The sequence below is a fragment of the Homalodisca vitripennis genome, chromosome 4 (genome assembly GCF_021130785.1).
Source record: "Homalodisca vitripennis isolate AUS2020 chromosome 4, UT_GWSS_2.1, whole genome shotgun sequence".
Taxonomy (NCBI): Eukaryota; Metazoa; Arthropoda; class Insecta; order Hemiptera; family Cicadellidae; genus Homalodisca; species Homalodisca vitripennis.
Window position 1 is genome coordinate 81,633,957 of NC_060210.1, and position 21,469 is coordinate 81,655,425.

Below are 21,469 nucleotides of genomic sequence, written 5' to 3' on the forward strand. Positions count from 1 at the left end.
AAAAATGTTGGTGCCCCACTCAGTTGGCTGTAACTATTGAAAAGGTATAGACTTTGAAAAGGATTGTTCTTTTAAAACCTAACCTACTCTCATCAAAGCTACACTTTACTAGTTGATATAGAGAATTCTTTGAATTTCTGGCCTAAGTACAAGATGACCTTAGTTATGCAACTTTCCTTAGAATATCAAAGTTCCTGAAATGGAACTAATTAGTGATGTGCACATTCTAGAAAATCTGCTGAAACCTTTCTTTCGAAAGTACAATCTAAAAAAAGGTGGATAGTTGAACCAGTCAGTGAGATTCAACTTCCTATTCTTGTGTGATTGTTATTTCTGCATTTTTATTGTTAAATCTTCATATTCATCCAAATCAATTTTGGAATTTACTTGTCATGTCATAATGAACGATACAGAAAAAGCTAATTGTATTGAATGATTTATGTAATATATGGATATGATTCAACACCAACCAATACACCATGTAGAAAAAAAAACAAAGTTTGATTGTAGGTAAAACAGCCAAATTGGTGTTAGTGGTTGTGAGTATGGATGTATGGGAGGGTGGGGATCTTGTGTATCTGTCTGTAACCAGTTACATCTGAAACTACGTAAATTAGCAGAACTAGTATTATTTGCATTATTCGATGATCTCACACTAATGTAGTGTTAGTTTGTAGTATTTTTTAAACAAATTATTGCTATAATAAATATTAAATCGAACAACTCTTTAATATTTTTTTAATTTGTCTTATGACAATCTAAATTGAAAGTTTTGTATACACTAAGTGATAATACGAAAAGCCGATTATATGGCTAGCTGGCACTCCCCACAAAGCGATAGGACAGACTAGATCCGCTGCAAGCAGTTCTCTGAAATTATACTAGAGCTGATCTAATTGGTCTCCGTCAGAGAAAAGGGTTAATATACTAACCAATAAAGAGCTGTCATAGCAGTCTTATAAAAAATTAACATTAAAGAAATCATGGATCTACAAATCTCCAGGAGACAGTTGCACATAAAATTTACTTTTCTCTCAAGCTGTGTGCTGAGAGTAATATGATAGGAAAGACCCAGTAATATGATAGGAAAGACCCAGTAATATGACTGTGATTTTAAAACAGGTTCACTAATAATTATCCTGGTAAGAAACAAGTTAAATATGTGATTTCTCCATGTTTCTTAAACATACACATAAAATATAATACCAACAAGCAACTTACGTTTGTCAGGTTCTGCAAGATCAGTATATTCAACACTTCCATCTCTTGTCTCACTATTACAGTCATCCTCATACTCATGATCCAAAGTCTGGAAAATCAATCACAATTATTATAAGAACATATCTTATTGGTATTAATTTCATTGTCCATTATTCCATAAAACATCTGTTAAAGAGTGTAAAAATAATTCAGAAAATGTTTGTAATTATATGGATTTTTTCACTTGTGTACGTGGTTGGCAACTAAAAATGTTTTACATAACATGTATTGACAATATTTGACTGGATACAATTTTATTCTACAGAAACAATCTAAATAAAATAAGTTGAGAGTTGATTCAAAAAGATAATTTCAAGGAATAAACTTCTTACACTGTACAATAAAGATACATTTTATAAACTATTTGAAGTTTCTTATTCATATTTAATAAAAGGAACGTGAAACAAATCAATTATGTGGGGATTAACAAGTTGGCTGTGTGGTAGAGATGCCTTGTGGCATTAGTAGTTACTGTCCTTAGTGTTTATCACCAACTATAAAACTGCAGTAAAGGTGTTAAAGAGGGAACAATAAAAATGGCATATTGTCTGGTGATAAATGAAATACATGTATACAGATGACTGTCAGCTGCATTTAGCATTTGAGCCTGCAAAATTGGAGTCAACCATTAATAAAATAAATCTGACCTAAAACAGTCTGAAACTCAATGCAAGCAAATACACAGTTCATTATGTTGCCTTACACGATCTTGTGCGGACCCTTGACGAAAGTGGGATTGGGGTTGTGCTCGATGGCGAGGGCTTGACTGTTTGTGATAAAGTGAAGACTCTCAGTGTCGTGCTTGACCGTGATCTTATGTTTTCTGACCATGTCACCCACACTTCCCAACGTGTTCATGGCAGGTTGGGGGGTCTGTATAGATTCAGAACACTACTGCCTGAGACTGAAAAGCTACAGCTCTCATGCATTCGTTATTTCTGTCAGTTCTTGTCATATCTAAAACTATTATTTTGTATCGTTAGTTAGTTAATTTTATATAATGTAAATTTCACAACCTAGTCAGCCAGTAAAATTTAATATTATTTTTTTTATCCAATGTTCCGGAACTAAATTATCGGCGGAGTAACTACCTAATTGGCACGCGTATGAATATTTTATTCTAACCCTTTGTAGCAGCCCAACTACGTAACCGATTAGACCTCGCGCGGCTTGTCCGTAAGTAAAATTTATCTTTCCGTATTATTAAATTAGCCCTTTGATGCCAAACATATAAAAATGAATGTAACGTAAAGTAAAGTTGTAAATAGTAAAGTAACTTACCCTTGAAGATCTTTTATTTGCTTGATTGAAATAGATACAAGTTGTGGCGTCGTCCTTCTGACGAGCACGTTGTTGTAATAAGATTTTTGTCTCATTAAATGGCTAATACCGTCGTGAATTTGTTTTAGGCGAGCTCACGTATTATTTGAGTAGATGGCTACCACTTTCATAACTTCTACTCCTCTTCTAATAATCACCGACTAGAAATAACCCTTCTTAGACTACAGCTTCAATGTCTCGTGCCAAGACACCGATGCCCGGGTTGTGATTCTACATATTGCGAAGGGAAGTAAAATCTTAAAGTTTTATAAAGTGAAATATCGTAGGCATAATTCCATAGAACATTGGATATTTTAGGCCCACCTATCAGATATACATTTTTAGTTCTTGTACTCTAATTGGCAGCAACGTAGCAAGGTATACGTTTAATTTACCAACTAAAAGTGGTGCTTGTAAGTTTCGCTGATTAAATTGAACTTGTAAGTAAACTTTGCAATTCGAGTATTTATTACTACGACCTCAGAAGTCACCATCCCCATGTGTTATCGTCATTCGGTACAATTTCATATACTTATTTTGTATCATTGAAAGCCCTTGAACTCTAGAAGTGCTTTTTGGGGATTTGAATTACATCCCCCATAGGGATTTGCTCCACAAGCTCATAAAAGAAACAAAAATTACTTTTTTATGACAGAGAAAACCGAAGAGAGGGCAGCAAGTCCGTTTTGCACTAATGAGGTGTATGATATGATTGGGTATATAAAAGTTGATATAACTTCTAGAGTGAACCAAGTAATTAGAATGATATTGGAAAGCAAGGATATACAATGTATCAGGTTTACTGATATTTGTTCTTTCCAAGAATGAATACAGAAGGTAAAGAGAAAAATAGCAAACTTAGTGGCCTGCAAAATATATTTGTCTTTAGAGTATTAAAATAATTGTAAATATTATACATATATAACTGTTTGGATATTTGTGCTTCTTTCATGCAAAAGCTACTAAATACGATCATACAAATTTGTAATGACTCATTTCATACACCCGTCTCACATTCATATGAATACTTAATTTAATTTAGAAATTTATTAGTAATAATAATTAAATAATTAAGGAATAATTATTTATAAATTGTCTCAAATTTTAATACAAACAATAATAAATACAAAATTAAATATATCAAAATTAATCAAAATTCACTTTATTACATATAAAACTCAAAAGTTATAAAATAAACTAAAGTCAGTGATACAGTGTGCAGGGATGATTGTTGAAGAGTGAAGAGAGCAGAGGTTTAAAAGTTTAGAGGAGAGAGGGATATAGAAGTGAAGATTATTGTTTTAATAAAGAAACTGGTTACATTTTATTCCGCAGTATTTGGTTCAAAAGAAAGGTTAATTTATTAAATTCATATTATCACTGAAGTACAGAGAAGCAGAAGACGGACATTGGGTGAGAAAATTCCTTTTAAATTTAACGGTGATCCATTGGAAGAACATAAAACCCAGGAACATTCGATTTGGCTAACAATTCAAGAATTAATATAATTAAAATTTAACAAAATTATTTTTCAAAATTACAATATCTTTTATTAAAAACAATACCTAATATTTCTATTTCATTAAGCCAGCATGACTACCCTACCCTAAAATTTAAGAACTGTATTTAAAAGAAATTTATCATTATTGTATCCTCCATCTTGTTTCAAAATTTAAACCTGTATGTCAATTTATCATCATTAAAGTTCACATTTGTATCATACTGAGTTATTTATTATTTCTAGCTATAATCATCAGAATACAAATTAAGTTTAACCATTTATTTAAAGTGTATAGTAGTAGCAAATATTACAAATTTGGCGCCCAACGTGGGGCTTAATGAAATATTAATAAACTTTGATTTGAGACAATTTTCTAGATCGTAAGAATAGCCTACACATAAGTACTGTACGTAGTTAGTTGTCATTTATTCATATCGTCTGTCAATAGGCTATAGGATTAGGTTATTTAATAACTCACCGTATTAAACATTTAATTAACAAGACATTAGTCCTATAATTTTATTCCTATCTTTTATCACAATTAATGTCCCGTGATTTTAATTTAAGATACCCTAAACGGTACCCATTTCCAACAAATAATATAGAAAATAACCAAATGCTAAACGTAAACAAAGACGCCATTAATCCCGGTATCGAAGACGAAAGCGGACAGAGAGAAGAAGCAGAACAATCGCCCACAATTCCTCGCGCTAACCAAGTCAACATTCTCACAGTGGTCGACAACCAATCACGGATGAATGAAAACAGTGCTACCAACACCTACGCGGTAAATTTCCCTGATTCCCTGCAGAGACGTGAAGATGGAGCTACTGCGCCTTCAACACTAAACGTTGTAGTTGAACATTCTCATTACACTCAATCAGTTGATGCCATTGGCAGTGACAGGTCAAATAAGCAAACCGCTAACGAATCCCAATCGACAGCTCTTCATGCTATCATGAACTGTTTAAAACAACTTAATGAAAATTTGATTAACACTAAATCTGAGTTAAATGAAAACCTAAACGCAAAAATAAACGAAATAAGTGATTGTATTTCTAAAACTAAAATCGAACTTAGCCATGAAATCAAAACTTGTAGGGAGACACTCGAGGGACAAATTAATAAACTGCAGGATAATCAAACTGAATTCCGCAATGAATTGAACGCTATAAGGGACAATCAAGATCAATTCCGTGAAAAATTAGACCTGAAAATTAAAGAATCCACTGACAGCATTAGAGGTGAATTAAATTATAGTTTTGAAGAACATAAGACATTTGTAAACCAACAGATGAATAACCAACAATCCAAGATATTAGAATCGGTACAAGACAAAAATCAAATTCTAGGAAATAAAATTTACTTTTGAAATAAAAAATGCTATTGACCAAGTACGACATGAAAACGAGGAAACAAATAAAATACAAATCAAAACCATTATAAATGAAATTCAACCACAAATCCAAAACAATCATGATAGAATAAACAATCTAGCTGAGTGTATTAATAAATATGAATGTGAATTAGAAAATATAAAATCTAAATCTCAAATTGAGACGAAACCATGTGGACCATTGCAAGTCATTTGTACCGGAGGAGATTCTGTAGACAGACAAGTGCCAAAATTCAATGGACGTTCTACCAGTATTACGAAAAAAATATAGGTTGTGTGCAACTCACACACACATCTAACACTGAACATCTCATTGACATATTAGAAAGTAGTCTCGAAGGTCACGCGTCACGATGGTTCCAATTAATAAAACACAATATTAAAAACTGGGAGGATTTTGCACACGAATTTACTACAAAATATTGGAGTCGTGATGTGCAACGTGGCATACGTGCAAAAATAGAATCAGAACATTACAAGAATAATGGAACATTGACTCGTGCTGAATACTTCACCGAGCGTGTTATCACACTACAATCGATTACCTCACCAATAACCGAATAAGAAATCATCACCATTTTATCGGAACGGTTTGAACAAATTATTCAGGACAGCCGGAACTTTCAAAACATTAACACAATTAAACAGTTTGAATGATTACTACAACGACAAGACATCCGAGACGCCCAAAAACGGAACAAAATAATTTCATCCCAAAATCACAATTCATCTGGTTATAAGCCAATACACCAGAAACCTCACCAATCTCATCAATCCCCAGTCACACCACATAATAACATTGAACAAAGAGCATATCAGTCAAGGAATCAATATCACAGACAAAATCAATATTATAATGATCGAAACCAATATAACAAGAACTATTACCACCCATACAACAGTCGTAATGATAATGAATTCAAGAGTAAGACACAACCATACAAAGACCACCACCAAAATCGACAGAATACCTACTACTACTACCCAGGAAACGATAGACATCACCCTACCACAGAACAGGCACAAGTATGCACTATCGTGCGGCAGGGAGAAAATGCTCGAAAGCCACCTTCTAGTACCGGCAACAACCGCAGCGAAGACTTTCCAGCGGCGGGAAACGGCTGCGCGCTGTAGAACGGCACCGAGGAAATATAGCACCAGGAATAAAATACGAAACTAAAGCGCTAGAAAATAACGACCTCGGATATTTAAATCAGAATTATTCTTCAAACTATAACCCTTGTAGTGAATTTCAAATTAACAACATAATATGTGATAAAGATTTCCTTTTTGGTGAAAAAATAAAACATCCACTAATAACTAATCCTATACAAATAAGATGTCCAGAAATTAACATCAAAATTAATACTGTAGAAACTAATGCCTTAATTGATTCCGGATCATCTATTACTTGTTTGTCAGAGTCTTGGTTTATGGATAACCAACAATCATTAAAGCCATTTGAAGAACTGCCCCTAGCTAATACTACCATTAAAACTGCTATTGGAAACATTTCAAAACGAATCAACAGAGTCATATATGTACCTGTCACGGTAGCTGATGAGACTACTCACATACAATTCCTTATAGTACCGCATCTTGTCAAACCACTGATTTTAGGAATGGATATGCTAGTATTATGGAAAGCAGAGCTAAACTTGAACAATAATACAATAAATATGAAAATAAACAATACAAATGTTATAATGAAGTTTGTAATGGCAATAAATGAAGGGTACTTATGTGAAATCACCACTCAACAAGGCGTTATGCTTAGGGAAGATTTTAATGACTCAATGTCAACATTTAATGAGTATGGCACTATAAAACAATGGGAAGATAACAAGATTAATAATGAGAATAATGATTACATTGATGCACAACACAATATATCATCCAAAGATAATATGTCGGTGGAAGATATAACGAAAACTCTAATCCCTAATAACTACATAAATGAAGAACAAAAACAATGTTTGATCAATCTACTATACCAATATAGGGACGTTTTCTCAGACAAACCCGGATGTTGCACTAAATATGAACACGAATTAAATATAGAAAATCCTAAAAATTTTAAATCATTAACCTATCCAGTACCTCAAGCATACCAAGACGCTGTACAAACTGAGATTAACCCTTTAAGCGTCATGAAAAATTAGACCTGATCTTTGATAAAGTTACAATTTTTTAAAATTTCCAATGTGTAAAGTTAAATTTTTTTTCCTTTCTGTATGTCAAAATAGAGTTATTTAACGGTGAATAAAATTTTGTTAGCCCTTTTTGGATTTCCTAGGCTAATTTTTAACTTTTGAGAATATTGTAGAATAGCAATGTAGTTGTCACCAATATTTTTTTATTTATTCAGTAAGTATGGGAATGAAACACAGTTTTATAGATAAACATATACTATATTACAAACCAATAAAATTAGAAAAATACAAAAGTAGACAAAGAGTGTTTATTTGGTGGCGGGCTGTCACAACTGGCATTCCGCGCGTCTCCCGCAAGCCACTGTTATCGTGTGGACTTTGAACCTTCTTATCGCTCGGCAACTTGTAGGACAGCCTTGTGGGGCTTGAATTATGTTTCTTGCTTTCTAATAACATCCTTATGACCGTAATAAAACATAAAAAAGTTTGGGGTTGACCAAGTAATTGCTCAAAATTACCGAATCTTCAAATTCCGAATCGTCTGGATTTGCCATTCACACGAATAATGGTAAAAAACACTAAATAAATACTGGAAACTGCTGTATATAATACGAATAATTTACTTTAAAAAGAATAGGACACAACAGAAAATTAGCGATAACCAAAATACATATGCGTGTACCGGACGCTTCCCACTAACTAACTGGCTAGATGCCTTGTTGGAGCTCCCGTCAATGACTTTGTGAAAGGCACGGGACCACGCCCGCTAGACAGTGTTTGGCCAATTAGAAGCAACTGCCACTCCCATTGTAACAGAATTCGAGGCGGGGCAACCCATCTGTATGTCGCATGACTACTAGAACCATCTAGCAGCAAAATATTCAACTAACATAGCAGTAAGAAAATAAAGAATGCAAAAACGCGGATCCACGGCAATGACGTTTTGAGCTTGTAGTGGCCCTCCGCGGATCCGCGTCAATAACGCTGGAAAGGTTAATTGATTCCGGATCATCTATTACTTGTTTGTCAGAGTCTTGGTTTAAAGATAGCCAACAATCATTAAAGCCATTTGAAGAACTGCCTCTAGCCAATACTACCATTAAAATTGGTATTGGAAACATTTCAAAACAAATCAACAGAGTCATATATGTACCTGTCACGGTAGCTGACGAGACTACTCACATACAATTCCTAATAGTACCACATCTTGTCAAACCAGTAATTTTATGAATGGATATGCTGGTATTATGGAAAGCAGAGCTAAACTTTAATAATAATACAATAAATATGAAAATAAACAATACAAATGTTATAATGAAGTTTGTAATGGCAATAAATGAAGGGCACTTATGTGAAATCACCACTCAACAAGGCGTTATGCTTAGGGAAGATTTTAATGACTCAATGTCAACATTTAATGAGTATGGCACTATAAAACAATGGGACGCAATCGTCTGCAGGCTTGGACTCGGCGCAGCGGCAGTAAGTTTATTTGTGTAAAGGGATTTTATATTTTTCCCTGACCAACGTTGAAATTCCCTGACTTTTCCCTGACTTGAGACCGGATTCCCTGACTTTTCCGTGATTTCCAGTCCTGTTTTTTTTCCCCTGACTTTTCCCTAACTTCCCTGATTTCCCTGACCTGTAGCATCCCTGACAATATATGATCCAAAGATAATATGTCAGTGGAAAATATAATGAAAACTCTAATCCCTAATAACTACATAAATGAAGAACAAAAACAATGTTTGATCAATCTACTATACCAATATAGGGACGTTTTCTCAGACAAACCCGGATGTTGCACTAAATATGAACACAAATTAAATATAGAAAATCCTAAAAGTTTTAAATCATTAACCTATCCAGTACCTCAAGCATACCAAGACGCTGTACAAACTGAGATTCAACGCATGGAGAACCTTAACGTAATCGAGAGAAGCAAAAGTACCTACGTAAATGCTATCATCCCAGTAATTAAAGTCTGGAGAAATTCGATTGTGTTTAGATGCCCGCAAAGTAAACGCAATAATTAAACCAGATTTCGAATGTAACCGCAGTGTTAGCGAAATTCTGAGTAAATGTAGAAACGCAAAATTAATAGCAGTGTAGACTTAACGGCTTCATATTGGCAAATCCCACTTACTAAAAATTCACGTCAATACACCGCATTCCAATTTAGAGGCAAGAGCTACCAGTACAAAGTCACATCATTTGGAATTTCTACCTCCCAAGCTGCACTAGTAAGAGCTCTTGATAACGTGTTTGATGATGAGATAGAAGCTTTCACAGCAATTTACGTTGATGACATATGTATCATTTCCCCTGATACAATACACATCTACAACACCTAGAATACATATTCAAAAAGCTAGCTGAAGCCAACATGACAATAAACTTTGAAAAATCTCAATTCTGTAAAGATTCTGTACCATTCCTAGGTTTTACTCTAACAAATGAAGGTCTTTGTATGGATAACAGTAAAATTGATGCAATTCTAAACTTCCCAACTCCCAGAAGTCGTACACAATTAAAAGCATTCCTCGGATGTATCAATTATTACAATAAATTTATACATAAATTCTCTGAAACAGCCACTATTACGACTAACGTCAAAGAAGGTTAAATTTCATTGGACTAGAGATGATGATACAACATTCAATAAAATTAAACAGCTGTTCATAAAAACTAACACTCTAACACACCCCGATCCATCCAAAGAATTCTACTTACAAACCGATGTGTCTGAATTTGCAATTGGCGGACATCTATATCAAATCAAAGAGAATAACGAAAAAGCCGCAATTATGTTCATATCACACACATTACAACCAACAGAACAGCGTTTCACCACAACCGAAAAGGAATTATTGGCTATAATCCACTGCCTACAGAAGTGTCGATACATTGTTACGGGTGTTAAGTTAACAGTAATTACAGATAACCACGCCTTAACCTTTTTGAAAACCTGCCGTTTATTAAACAATAGATTAGCAAGATGGATATTGGCTATACAAGAGTACGACTTTAAAATAATCCATTGCAAAGGGACGGACATTACTGCTGACACTCTCAGTAGTATATCCCAACAACACAAGTCAAGCGATGCAAACAACCTCACTGAGTTATCTATTCATTACATCGAGAGAATTCCCGACCAACATCTACAAGATCAGCTCCGAAACTTACTTCAACTTCAACTTCAACATCAAGACCCTAAACTACAACCACTTATAGAAATCTTACAGTCACCTATGGAAACAAATGAATTTCAACAATTATATACTAATTATCGTTTATATGACAACACTTTACTACAACAATTTAAGGGCAAATGGCTTATAGTCATCCCAGAATCAGTAATTAAACCACTAATACTAGAATTCCATATCTACTATCTACACTGCGGCGCAAAAAATGTTTCCTGTTACTGTGTGAAAATTTTATTTTCAAGAATATGCATCGAACAATCAGGCAACTGTTATCATCATGTGATAAATGTCAGCGCTGCAAAATCGACAACCATCCACTCAACAGTCAAGCCAAAGGAGTTAAATGCATAGAGAAGAATGACCAGTTAGCAGTTGACATCATAGGTCCCTTACCGACTAGTATAAGAAATACAAAATACATGTTAATTGTTATTGACGTATTTACCAAATTCGTTAAACTTTATCCACTGCAAAGAGCAACAACCAGAAGTATATTACATAAATTATTCACCATCACTTTCCTAATTACGGTTTTCCTAAACGAATTCAATCAGATAACGGAACCCAATTTAAAAGTAACGAATGGATCAGAAAATTTGAATCCCACAGCATACAATTAATATACAGTCCAGTTTATCGCCCCAGTTTTAATTTGGCAGAACGGTCAATTAGAGAAATAAAGCGTTGTCTCAGAACATATTGTTCATAGAATCATAAGAGATGGGTGAAATATGTACCTGTTATAAATGAATGTCTTAATGAAATTTACCATGAATCAACTGGATTCACACCAAACGAATTACAGTTTGGAACAAGAAATATCAGATTTTGGGAAAAATATATATCAAACCCTCTAGCTGAAGAAGTACCAATCGAACACAAACTACTGATTGCAAGGCGTAAACTCGAAGGAAATAGAAAGAAGAGATCTGATAAAATAAATGAAAAGAGCAAACCGGTTTCTCTCCAAATTAATGACCAAGTATTGGTAAAGTCCCATCACCTTTCTAAAGCTATAGCTGGTGAAACATCAAAATTATTTGAAGTGTACGAAGGTCCATTCATAATTCAAGAAATCCTCGGGAAATCGACCTACCAAATTTCTGATTTATCCAAAGAGCATGTATATGGACCTCATCATATCTCCGCTTTGAAACCATATAAAAACTCGGTCAACAAAGCTACAGAAGATACTGAAGTTGTCGCGTTGGGACCTATGTGAAAGTAATACTATTTCCCCAAATAAACAGTGTAACTATAAACCCAGTGACATAGACACTTTTAATCAATACTATATAAACATTTTCCTATTAGGAGGGGATAATAATTTGTGAGTGCAAAGTATACCGCTATTCGGTACACAATTCATTTGATGTGTATTTCCAAAAATAAAACTATGTCCTTTGACATTGAGTAAATATTTGCCATTGATCTAATGTTTCTCTATTGTTTGTTTATTGTATACTAAGAAACTTATAACTTTGTTCGTTGGCTTAGCTTAAATACTACCTAACCCTAATTTTAATTTTGTTCTCCTTTTTTCCTATTGTTTGTTTGTTAATTCAATTTATTAAATAGTATGTAAGATCATCAATTAATTTACTCATTTAATGTGGTTCATCCTTCTCTTTAAGTATCACATATCTATATGTATCATTTGCTATTTATTCGTCATTGTATCGAAACCACGTTAATTTATTTCATAATTTCTGAGGGGATATTGTAATGACTCATTTCATACACCCATCTCACATTCACATGAATACTTAATTTAATTTAGAAATTTATTAGTAATAATAATTAAATAATTAAGGAATAATTATTTATAAATTGTCTCAAATTTTAATACAAACAATAATAAATACAAAATTAAATATATCAAAATTAATCAAAATTCACTTTATTACATATAAAACTCAAAAGTTATAAAGTAAACTAAAGTCAGTGATACAGTGTGCAGGGATGATTGTTGAAGAGTGAAGAGAGCAGAGGTTTAAAAGTTTAGAGGAGAGAGGGATATAGAAGTGAAGATTATTGTTTTAATAAAGAAACTGGTTACATTTTATTCCGCAGTATTTGGTTCAAAAGAAAGGTTAATTTATTAAATTCATATTATCACTGAAGTACAGAGAAGCAGAAGACGGACATTGGGTGAGAAAATTCCTTTTAAATTTAACGGTGATCCATTGGAAGAACAAACCCAGAACATTCGAACATTTGGCTAACAATTCAAAAATTAATATAATTAAAATTTAACAAAATTATTTTTCAAAATTACAATATCTTTTATTAAAAACAATACCTAATATTTCTATTTTATTAAGCCAGCACGACCACCCTACCCTAAAATTTAAGAACTGTATTTAAAAGAAAAGAAATTTGAAAAGAAATTTATCATTATTGTATCCTCCATCTTGTTTCAAAATTCAAACCTGTATGTCAATTTATCATCATTAAAGTTCACATTTGTATCATACTGAGTTATTTATTATTTCTAGCTATAATCATCAGAATACAAATTAAGTTTAACCATTTATTTAAAGTGTATAGTAGTAGCAAATATTACAAATTTTCAAAAAACATTACAATAAAATACCTAAAATAGGTTTACTTCCATTTCAAAATTAAACTTCAAAAGCCTGATCATATTACATCAAAAGTGCTTTAACACATTCAATCCAGGTAATGTCTAGTACAGGGTTATTTTGAAGCCACAGAATTTTGTACTAGATAATAATAAATCATAATTATTGCGAAATTAAATGTCTATTTGTATATCTAAAATTACCAGATCGACCTTGGTTTCCAGAAATCAGCCTTCAAAGCACTGATTACTTAAAAAAATTTACAACTTGAGTTCCAGCTGATTTGTAGCCAACTGTTCTGAATAGTTGACTAGATTCACGCCAGTGTCTCACGTTTCTATTATTACTTGCTGACTCTGATAACCACTATTTTCTCATGTGTTCACTATTATTATTTGGTATAAATATTTGGTAAGTATGTTCCATATCAACACCATATCAATACCAGTGCAATCATAGAATTTTTTATGTAAAAAATACCATCTTTCTAAACAAAGTATGTTATTTAGCAATGTTATTACTATACACATCTGTATGTATTATATCAAGAGTTTAAACGCAAATATTTGATGTGTGTGTCATGTGTCCACACTGTTAGTGCCGATGACACCACAGTGGTGTTAGAATACTTTTATATATAAAACAGTTTTTTTCCTAAAAGTGATTACATTCCCATAATTATAATTTGAAACGAGTGAAATGAATACAATAGGGTAAAAAACTAAGTTTGGGATATCCGGTGCTATTCCTCAAAACAAGCCTGGGCTTGAACTTGTTAACTAAGAAAACTACAGACTCCAGCTTTAGGATTCCTTAATTTTGTCATAAGTTCATGTGTTACTGAAATCATTGGACCATCATTCATAAAATATGAATGTGTGTGTATGTTGCAGAGAAAACTGAATTAAGCCTGTGTACATAATAAACACATATTAGGTGCTTAGAAATGCGAGTGAAGCTGCACAGTTTAAATATTTTTAGAAATGATGTGTAATTATGTTCTCTCGCTTTCCTTGCATGCTTTGCTTAACAAAAAAAAAAACAGTTTGCTGAATATATACAGGCAGACCATCCGTCTGTATAGCGGCTGAACCGAAAAACCTACCTTTTTTGTTTTAACCAGAACCTCCATATTTTCAACCCTCAAGAATTTAGCAAAATAATTTTTAATACCCCAACATGGCATTTTTGGTGGCTAGGGGTCATTTTTAAAAAAGTTTCTAATTTAAAGTTAAGTCAAACCAAATTTAAATCTCATTCTAAAGATCTCTTATTCACTGACCACTCTGAAAAATAAGTTTATTTATTTATTTCACTCCTTGTATACTAGATGGTCCAAAATGTCAAACAAAATTTCAAAGTTTGTTTTTACTGTTCCCTCATATAAATATTTTACCAAATCAAAATTTTAATCTAAGGTTACCAAAGAGTAATCATTTTAGTAATATTTCTAAAAACATATTTTTAGTTCAAATTCTGATTCTAGTTAGAAAGGGTCTAGTTCAAATTTAGGATGTTTTAATTGTAAAACCTACAAAATTCAAATAGCAAGGTAGAACTTTCATTACACCTCAATGGCTCTTTTAAAAACTAAATTTGTTGTATTAACACGCGAGAGATCGCACTCACTTCCTGGACGCGAGAGGTCGCGCGACGGCAAATTGCTCACGCTCGTATTTTACTCAAATTGCAGCTTTAATTTGGTGAGAAAAGTTAAAAAAAAAAAAAACTGTGTGTTGTCTCTATTACAGTCTTTCAGTATATACTAATAAAAGTAATTGGGCACTTAAGTTATAACAAAGAGAAATATTATTATGATACACTGTATATTTGGTTCGGAATTGGTGACTTTTTGGTACGAAAAAGGTCGCGTGTGAGCAATTTGCCGCAATAATATAAATTAGGCTTTTAAATTAAACATATTATTACCATAAAGTATTTTATTATGAGGAAGAAATAAATTTTATAATATGTATATTTTCTTAAAACAAAACAAATTGCCTCAAAAACGTTATAATATAATAATAAATCAATATTTAGGCAAAAGATTACTAATTCAATAAAATATTATGTACAAATGAAGAAACCTATTTTATATAAAAGAAAAATTATAAATTTTAACGAAAAATTAAAATTTCTTTCTAAGTTTCATAAAAAGTTAAAATATAAAAACCCCTACATTTTGTTTACTAATTTTGTTTCAGTGGACATTATCGTCTAAGCTAACTGAAGAACTGTGTAAGTATTCGAAAACATTACAAAAAACACAAAAACATTAAAATATTGAAGATTTAGAAATATTTCCAATATTCGCAGATTTAACATATGCACTACGGGAGAGATCGCGCGAAGGCATATTGCCGCGGCAGGTGCAGAGCTACAACAAAAATTCCACCACTCGCAAACAAAGCCGGCGACAGATTAACGGTTGTCAAGGTCAGGCGCAGGGATGTACTGGGAGGGATAAAACGAGACCCTGTTATCCTGGGGCATCACTGCAAACGAAAATATAAAGAAATCAAAAAAGCGCGGCAAACTGCCGCGGGCGCGATCTCTCGCGTGTTAAAGTTTTGCTTTATCTTGGGTGATTGAGAAATGGAACCAAAAACACTAATTTTCACATCATTTTAGTACACCAAGAGTCATCACTAAGAAAATCAGCATAGTTTGACTCTTCCAAATTGATAAATATTATATATACTTTAAAACATAAACTTACATGTTGACTACTTATCTCTGCAATGTTAGTTATAACCATTTTCTCTTCTTCCTGTTTATCCTTGAACATTGACATAAGTGATATTTGGGATTGGGAACAAATCTGGAAAAATTCGAAGAAAATGTTGACTTTAGAGCAACAGTCTGTGCAAACTGTTTTGGGCAGAACATCTTCTGGATAAAGCTGCAACAAATGTAGTGCTGTCAATATAATCAAATGTATCACCCACACTCACAAGCTTTTTTATAAGACAAACTATATTAACCTTCCATCAGGCGCTTAAAATTAGAAACACCATCAGGCGCTCACGGAGGTTTCCTCCAGGTTAGCGAATAATGGACATCATAGTCGTTTAAACTGTTTTTATTTGTTTAAATATTTATACTGATTTAATTACAATATAATATATTCATTTTTAGAAATTAAATAAAAATTACTCTCTTATGTAATGAATTTTCCAAATAAGAAATTCAAAATCTTAAAAAATGTTACTGTATGATAACAACATGATTTATTTTAAGGAATAATGCAATTAATTGTAAAAATGTTTAACCTACTGTAATAATATATGGAAATTAATTTAGTTTTTAACTTCTTACAAAAACAACTTACTTCAATTCTTGACATATTATACAATTGTAATGTCAATTATTACTCTAAAATCAAAATTTATTCTTTACTAAAATTTTTTTTAAACACTACACAAAGTTTCAAAACATTTTCTTTCTGGTTCTTATAACGACAATGTTCACTCCATAAACAGTACTGAAATGTTCCCTAGCACAAGGGTACTGTACTGACAAGTCTCTCGTCTTCATTCTCCATTTCACAAAATTCAAATAAAATATATTGTAAAACTTAAAAAGAAACCATCACAAGTCACACATTTAGGCGCACACGGATTATTACTCCATAAAAACTAAACACTATAAGGCGCTCACGGAGATTTCGTCCAAGCACTACAAACACAACATCGGGCGCTCACGGAGGAATCGTCCAGTCTCGCACGGAAGTAGACCTCATACTGACAGATTTTGACAAAGATAAGCGGGAGGCTATTGTTTCGCTTCCCCGAAAGATGCTCGTGAAGTACACTGCGGGAAACGACTGCCAACATCAGAAAAGTATTACTATTTTTAATAATAAAAAATACACGGAGGAAAACTCCATTTAGCGCCCGATGTAGGGTTAACTAACATTTAGAATTCCATGTTAGAGGTTCCTAATTACGAGTATTTTTATCATGTGATATGTCCCTCAAAGAGTCACAAATATTTGTACTCTTGTAATGTTTTATATTTACTATCATACCTGTATAAGTCACTCTAATATCAACTTGAAAGGAAGAAAACGTTATCTTTACTGTAGGCTAGTTATGTTTTATAGCCTAAAGAGTGCAAGTCGCTTGTTGCAACTGCCTACTAAAAAGCAGTTAGGTGGAAATGGCTGTTTTGTTGCTTTTGTACTCATTCTACATAACTTATAGACATAAATAAATCGATTCGGTTTAGGGTAACAGTGAATTTAAAGCTTTTAAAAGAGTATTCATAAAAAATATAATTCATTATTCATCATTTTTATACGTAATTTACAAAAACCAATAAAGGTTAAAAATCTTGAGTTTATTATAAAATTGGGTAAATAAAAAATAATATTACCCCATGGGATTTATTACCCGCCAACACAGTAATGGTGAGTGTTCTCTATAATTATCCATTCATTTAACTTATAGCTGCTCAGTTGTTTTGTTATTAAGTTATACGTACTATATTAAATTTATATTTTTATGTTTAGGTTAGTTTTGGTCATATTGGTTTTTTTTATATGATTTATCACGTTTTTAGAAAGTTTGGTTAAATTTGTAGGTAGAGTACAATAAGAGGACCCGGTTTTTTTATATCAATATTGACAAAAGATATTACTTAATTATAACTATGGATATAATAAACCGATAATGATTTTTGAACAATAAGTAAATTGTACCAACTTTAAAGTTTTTCATATAATTAACGTACTGTCTTTTATAAACAATAACACAGTCGAAAGCTCATGGAGGATCGTGAAACGAAGTTCAAAAAGTGGCATATCAGCCGACCTGCATACAGGTAATCTATGTGAGTATATGTACAGACGAGAAGTACGATTTTCTTGAGAGTATGCTTTCAACAACTTTTTGAAAACGGTTAATCATTGCTACACAGGAGAAAACATAAATAGTTATATATATATATTTTGTATTTTCTGTTATCTAGGCTAAAAATGTTTATTATGTTCCGGGGCAGAAGTCAGCGCTTCACAAGATATTGTGTACTGTAGGTTGGATTGTTATGTTGGATTGAGTGAGTGCATGACAATCATGGATCAACCATCCACTAGTTCGACCACCAATCATAATTAATTGGTGTGTCAGAGTGTTTGGTACTTTGGGATTATACCGACCACACCCAGACATGAATCGTTATTTCACATTTCGTTTCTACTGATTACTAGATTAGCGTAGAACAATATTTCGTCAATATAAAACAGGAATTGTCTTATCGCAAACCCCTCCCCATCCTCAGACAGAGGTCAAAGTCGAGCGTCTAGTAGATAACGTGATTGCAGAGTTTCGCCGCCCGTTCAGCTGGTGCATCGCTTTGTTGTACTTCCGTGTTTTACCTCTACATTTCTCCAAACACAAAAATTCAACAAAAACAAACATTTACCAAACTAAACTCTTTATTAAAAAAACACTAAAAACTTGTTTTTATTCTTGATCACATTCCGCCACCCAAAATGCGAGTGCCTCCGGCCATCAGCGCGGGCTTTGGCAGCACCTTCGGTGCTGCCCCGCGCTGATGTCGACGAAAGAAAAACATCCCTCGAGATAGTACCTATCAGTAAAATATCAAATTCTAGAGGGGCTAATCAGAAATATAAATTGAATTGTAATGGAAAGGCAATTATGTACCGTGCAAATCACGTGATGCCGCTCGGCCTGCCGTAATCAGGATTCTCGAGAAAGATAAGATAACAACGACAACAATACCGATCACAATACCTGGAAATGCTTGTAAGTTTGTAATTGAAGAGTTGTTTTTTCGTTCTATCATGTTTGTTTCTATAAATTTCTATTTTTGTGTTCTTCATACTAGTGTGGTCGGTATAATCCCAAAGTACCGAGTGTTTTGTCGGGCATGTTTACGTTTAGACCGAAACGAGATTATTTACTTTTTAATAGAAAATGGAATTTTTAATGAGTGTATTTGTTCGTCGTGCGGTCGCGTATTGTTTTTAAACCGGGAGACTTTGATGTTTCATTGAGACAGAAAAATTTGTAAAAGTTGTAAAAAATTTAAATGTTGTAATTTTTTTAAATTGGCCCGGGCAGGTTCCTTCTTAAAAGAACACTCTTAGAAATAGAGACATATTTTGGTTTGGTGACCACGTTGTTGCATTTGAAGCCACAGAGACAACGCTACATTTCGTTGGAGTTTGGCGTTTCTGTACATTCTGTGGAAGACACTAATGGTAAGTGTTCTCTATTAATGCCCATTGATATATTTATATTAGGGGTATTCATGATTTATTAAGTTTTTTAAACTGTAGATAATCAGAAATATAAATTGAATTTGTGATGGAAAGGCACTTAGGTATGTAGCATGTAAAACACTTAATAAATCACGAATACCCTTAATATGAATTCGTATATAAATGAACATTAATAGAGAACACTTACCATTAGTGTGTTCCACAGAATGTACAGAAACTAAATAATCTCGTTTCGGTCAAAACGTAAACTCTTAACATGCCCGACAAAACACTCCAACACACCAATGCACTATGATTTGTCGAACTAGTGGATGGTTGATCCATGATTGTCACACACTCACTCGATCCAAACTACAGTACACGATATCTAGTGAAGCACTGACTTCTGCCCCAGAGCGCTCAGATGACAGATTCGCTATCAGTCTCACCCGCAGATAACATTTAGAGATATCCAGACACAGCACACAAATAGAACATTAAAACATTAAGAACTTAACTATTTATGTATATGCCCTCTAAAATCATGTTATTTGTCATTTGCACCCCCTAAAACCATATATATCTTTTGGGTATTTATTTACATTAGCGTGACCATGGAAAATGGATTTCTTTTTCATGGGTTGGGCATTTAGAGCTAAGTATTATTATCACAGGTGCATATGAACTGGGGGGGGAAGTATATTATTGTATTATATTGATGCCTTTCGGACATTATTGCTTTAAGGAGCAGGGGCATCACATGATCTGGGATTCGACTTTTGCAGGCTCGAGTTAATTTTTTTCTAAAAGAGCAAGCAGTGCGCAGCGGGCAGGTATCGTTGACAGGATTAACGTATTTCTTTATTTGAGAAGGCGTGGAGTAATACCAAACTGTCAAATTTAATACGGATAGTGTTGCCAGAGGTGTAGGTAAAGGTACGATAATTTCATTGATTTTATGCGCCGGAAAGATACACGATGGGTAGTTATTATCGTACCATGAAAGATTTTTGACAAATTTATACAAGTTACAAACCAAAAGTTAATTATAACATAACATACTTTTTCATTAAATGTGTTTGGTACAATTATTTTATATGAAAGTACGATAATTTCTCGTTGTTGGTATGATAATCGGTTTTTAAAATCTGACTATATACTGAGTTTGAGCAGACGCGGAGTTATAGGAAACTGTCAAAAACGGAGTTTTCAGAGGATTTAAAAAAATCGTAGCTCCTTTGATTTTCGTTGCCGACGAATTTTTTCTTCAATATTGTTTTCAAGAAAAAAAATGAACATACCATTCCATGTAAATTGATACCATCTTTTGTTCAGGAGGATGAGCATAATACGTGATAACGTCAAATTCGTGATTTGTCAAGTTGACCTTTAATTTCCAAAAATATCACCCACAAATTTGTGATGGCTAAATTTATGAATTGATTCTGGCAGCAAGTTAACTCTCATCAGAGTATACTAAAAAGAGACTTTAAGCTTGATTGTCTAGGTTAGGAAGGTTTTCCACCAAATTTACTTCATATTACCTGTTGTACCTTAATAACCTAACCTAGTTTACCAAACACTAAAACTATTTTACAGGATCCGAATTATGAATATAGGACTTTTTTCAGATATAGAGATATGTCTCCTACTAGGCAACCATTCAAATTAAACATTTTATTATAAAGTTATTTGATTATTGAACTAAATTTTATGACCCTAACTATGACTGAAAAATTAATGTTCACTATTACTAACTATAAGAAGTTGGAACATCAATATAGGCCTATAATAAAACAGAAAAATAATATTT

General features: G+C 33.0%; 1 protein-coding gene across 2 annotated transcripts in view; it reads right to left on the bottom strand.

Annotated features, from left to right (window-relative positions):
• The window catches only part of LOC124359630 (zinc finger protein 773-like), a 47,041-nt gene that overhangs the window by 25,304 nt on the left and 268 nt on the right, over positions 1 to 21,469 (bottom strand). For both annotated transcript variants that reach the window (XM_046812532.1, XM_046812533.1), the window contains exons 2-3: positions 16,147 to 16,329; positions 1,222 to 1,309 (exon numbers count right to left, since the gene is read on the bottom strand). In XM_046812532.1, coding sequence (XP_046668488.1) covers positions 1,222 to 1,309; positions 16,147 to 16,329 — 271 coding nt within the window. The remainder of the gene's footprint in view (positions 1 to 1,221; positions 1,310 to 16,146; positions 16,330 to 21,469) is intronic.